Raw genomic sequence first — 3,251 nt, forward strand, 5'->3', positions numbered from 1 at the left:
TAAGAGTGACAAAAGCCTGAGTGTCTACTTTACCCCAATGTACACTTGTGCAGACTTAAAGGCTATATGTTTGGAAGAGAAATGGAAAAGCGCTTGATGTTGTAGCATGATACATTAAAAAACACTATGGGGGCTGGAGATATGGCTCGACAGTTAAGAATACTAGCTGTTATTGCAGAAGACCAGGGTTCGAATCCCAGGCGACTTAGCAGATAACAACTGCCTGTAACTCTAGTTTCAGGGGATCAGACACCCTCTCATAACATCCATGGACATTGCACGACAGAGTTGCACTTACATATATGCAGGCAATACATGCATACACATAAAATAAAAATGATAAAAAATTTTAAAAACATAAAAACATACTGTGCTGTTTTGTAAGTGTAACTTGAGTTCTCAGTGATATTCACCACAATTGGATGGGAAAGTGAAGGCTTTCTCACATTTCTTTATATTGCTACTTCCTCATCTATTTGAATCAATAAATTTTGATTGGTGATTTTGCAATTTTGTACTTAATTCTGTTTTCCTTCAGTACACTATGAAGTTCTGTAACATAAAAGTCTTTCAAAATTTTTGAGACTTATAGACAAATCCCTTTAGTGCAGATGCTATTTTGTATTCTAAGGATTAAGTCCAGAGTAAAGGATGTACCAAATACTGAGCAATCGTAGACTATCTCTTTAGTATGAGTTTTTGATAACTGCTAACTTTTGACATGATTAATGGAAGAGCCACAGTCTTTATACTGCAGTGTCTCCCTTTATTATAATTTCTCTGATGTTCTCTAAGAGTTGAAATACAAGAAATGGACTTCTCAAAACATTTTCATTTGTGACATTTCTCTTAAGTATGAATTCTCTGGTACCTTCTATGTGCTGAGTGTTCAGTTGGTCACATTCATCTTACCAGAATGGGTACTTTCCAGTATGAATTCTCTGATGAAATATTAAATCTGACATACAACTAAAGGACTGGTCACAAGCTTCACATTTGTAGGGTTTCTCTCAAATATGAATTACATGATGTGCTCTATGATGAGATATATTTCTAAAGGACTTCTTACATTCTTCACATTTGTAGGGATTCTCTCCAATCTGAATTCTCTTATGCGACTTATAAATTGAGCTCTAGGGTTATCTCTCAAGTATGTATTTGATGATGTCCTCTAAGACTTGACCACTGACTAAAGTACTTGCCACATTTTTCACATTTGAATGGTTTCTCTCCAGTATGCATTCAGTGGTGTAACTGAAATATTGACATATGAGTAAAAGCCTTGGTACATTCTTCACATCTGCAGGGTTTTTCTCCAGTACATATTTGCTGCTGTCTTCTAAGAATTGACCATTCACTCAAAGACTAGCCACATTCTTTACATTTGTAGCGTTTCTCTCCAGTACGTATTTGCTAATGTAATCTAACATGGGATATTTGACTAAAGGACTTGTCACATTCTTCACATCTGTAGGGTTTCTCTCTCCAGTATGTATTTGCTGTTGTCTTCTACGATTTGACCATTTACTAAAGCACTTTCCACATTCTTCACATCTGTAGGGTTCCTCTCCAGTATGTATTTGCTTATGTAGTCTAAGAACTAACATCTCAATAAGGGACTTGCCACATTCTTCACATATTTAGGGTTTCTCTCCAGTATGTATTTGCTGATGTAATATAAGATGTGACCTTTTACTAAAGCACTGGAGACATTCTTCACATCTGTAGGGTTTCTCTCCAGTATGTATTTCCTTATGTCTTCTAAGATTTGATATTTGATTAAAGGACTTGCCACACTCTTCACATCTGTAGGGTTTGTCTCCAGCATGTATTCGCTGATGTACTCTAAGACTTGATATTTGACTAAAGGACTTGCCACATTCTTCACATCTGAAGGGTTTCTCTCCAGTATGTATTCGCTGATGTACTCTAAAATTTGATATTTGACTAAAGGACTTTCCACATTCTTCACATCTGTAGAGTTTCTCTCCAGTATGTATTCGCTGATGTACTCTAAGATTTGATATTTGACTAAAGGACTTGCCACACTCTTCACATCTATAGGGTTTCTCTCCAGCATGTATTCGCTGATGTACTCTAAGACATGATATTCGACTAAAGGAGTTGCCACATTCTTCACATCTGTAGGGTTTCTCTCCAGTATGTATTTGCTGATGTCTTCTAAGATGTGACAATTTACTAAAGGACTTGCCACATACTTCACATCTGTAGGGTTTCTCTCCAGTATGTGTTCGCTGATGAACTCTCAGTTGTGACATTTGGTTAAAGGACTTGCCACATTTTTCACATCTGAAGGGTTTCTCTACAGTATGTATTCGCTGATGTGATCTAAGATGTGACACATAACAAAAGGACTTGCCACATCCTTCACATCTGTAGGGTTTCTCTCTAGTATGTGTTCGCTGATGTCTTCCAAGATGTGACACTGAATGAAAGGACTTACCACATTCTTCACATCTGTAGGGTTTCTCTCCAGCATGTATTCGCTGATGTACTCTAAGATTTGATATTCGACTAAAGGATTTGCCACATTCTTCACATCTGAAGGGTTTCTCTCCAGTATGTATTCGCTGATGTACTCTAAGATTTGATATTCGACTAAAGGATTTGCCACATTCTTCACATCTGAAGGGTTTCTCTCCAGTATGTATTAGATGATGTAATCTAAGATCTGACCTTTTACTAAAGGACTTGCCACACTCTTCACATCTGTAGGGTTTCTCTCCAGCATGTATTCGCTGATGTACTCTAAGATTTGATATTTGACTAAAGGACTTGCCAGATTGTTCACATCTGTAGGGTTTCTCTCCAGTATGTATTTGCTCATGTGATCTAAGATATGACATTTGACTAAGGGACTTGCCACATTCTTCACATCTGAAGGGTTTCTCTCCAGTATGCATTTGCTGATGTACTGTAAGATATGACACATGATGAAAGGACTTGCCACATTCTTCATATTTATGGAGTTTCTCTTCAGTATGACTTCCCTGCTGTAATTTGAAACTTGACATCGCAGTAAAGGACCTGTCACATTCTTCACGACATCTGTAGGCTTTCTCTATATTGTATACGCTCTGATGTCTTCTAACAGTTGAGTTCTCCAGGCAAAGGAAAAAAGAAGACAACATTTCAATATGTAAAATAAGGATGAGCCAATCACACACAGATACATAAGAAACATGTAATATGCATGAATACAATTTTCAACATTGTGAAACATTCAAGTA

At 37.0% G+C, this 3,251-nt stretch overlaps 1 protein-coding gene across 1 annotated transcript; it reads right to left on the reverse strand.

Annotated features, from left to right (window-relative positions):
- Nucleotides 1-1,639: 1,639 nt before the first annotated feature.
- Nucleotides 1,640-3,042, reverse strand: LOC103730129 (zinc finger protein 235-like). The gene has a single exon (XM_029561214.1). It carries the CDS (start codon nucleotides 3,033-3,035, stop codon nucleotides 1,641-1,643), a length of 1,395 nt encoding a protein of 464 aa, XP_029417074.1. The 5' UTR covers nucleotides 3,036-3,042; the 3' UTR covers nucleotide 1,640.
- Nucleotides 3,043-3,251: the final 209 nt, after the last annotated feature.

This window comes from Nannospalax galili, unplaced genomic scaffold (assembly GCF_000622305.1).
Source record: "Nannospalax galili isolate Female #2095 unplaced genomic scaffold, S.galili_v1.0 scaffold333, whole genome shotgun sequence".
Lineage (NCBI taxonomy): Eukaryota > Metazoa > Chordata > Mammalia > Rodentia > Spalacidae > Nannospalax > Nannospalax galili.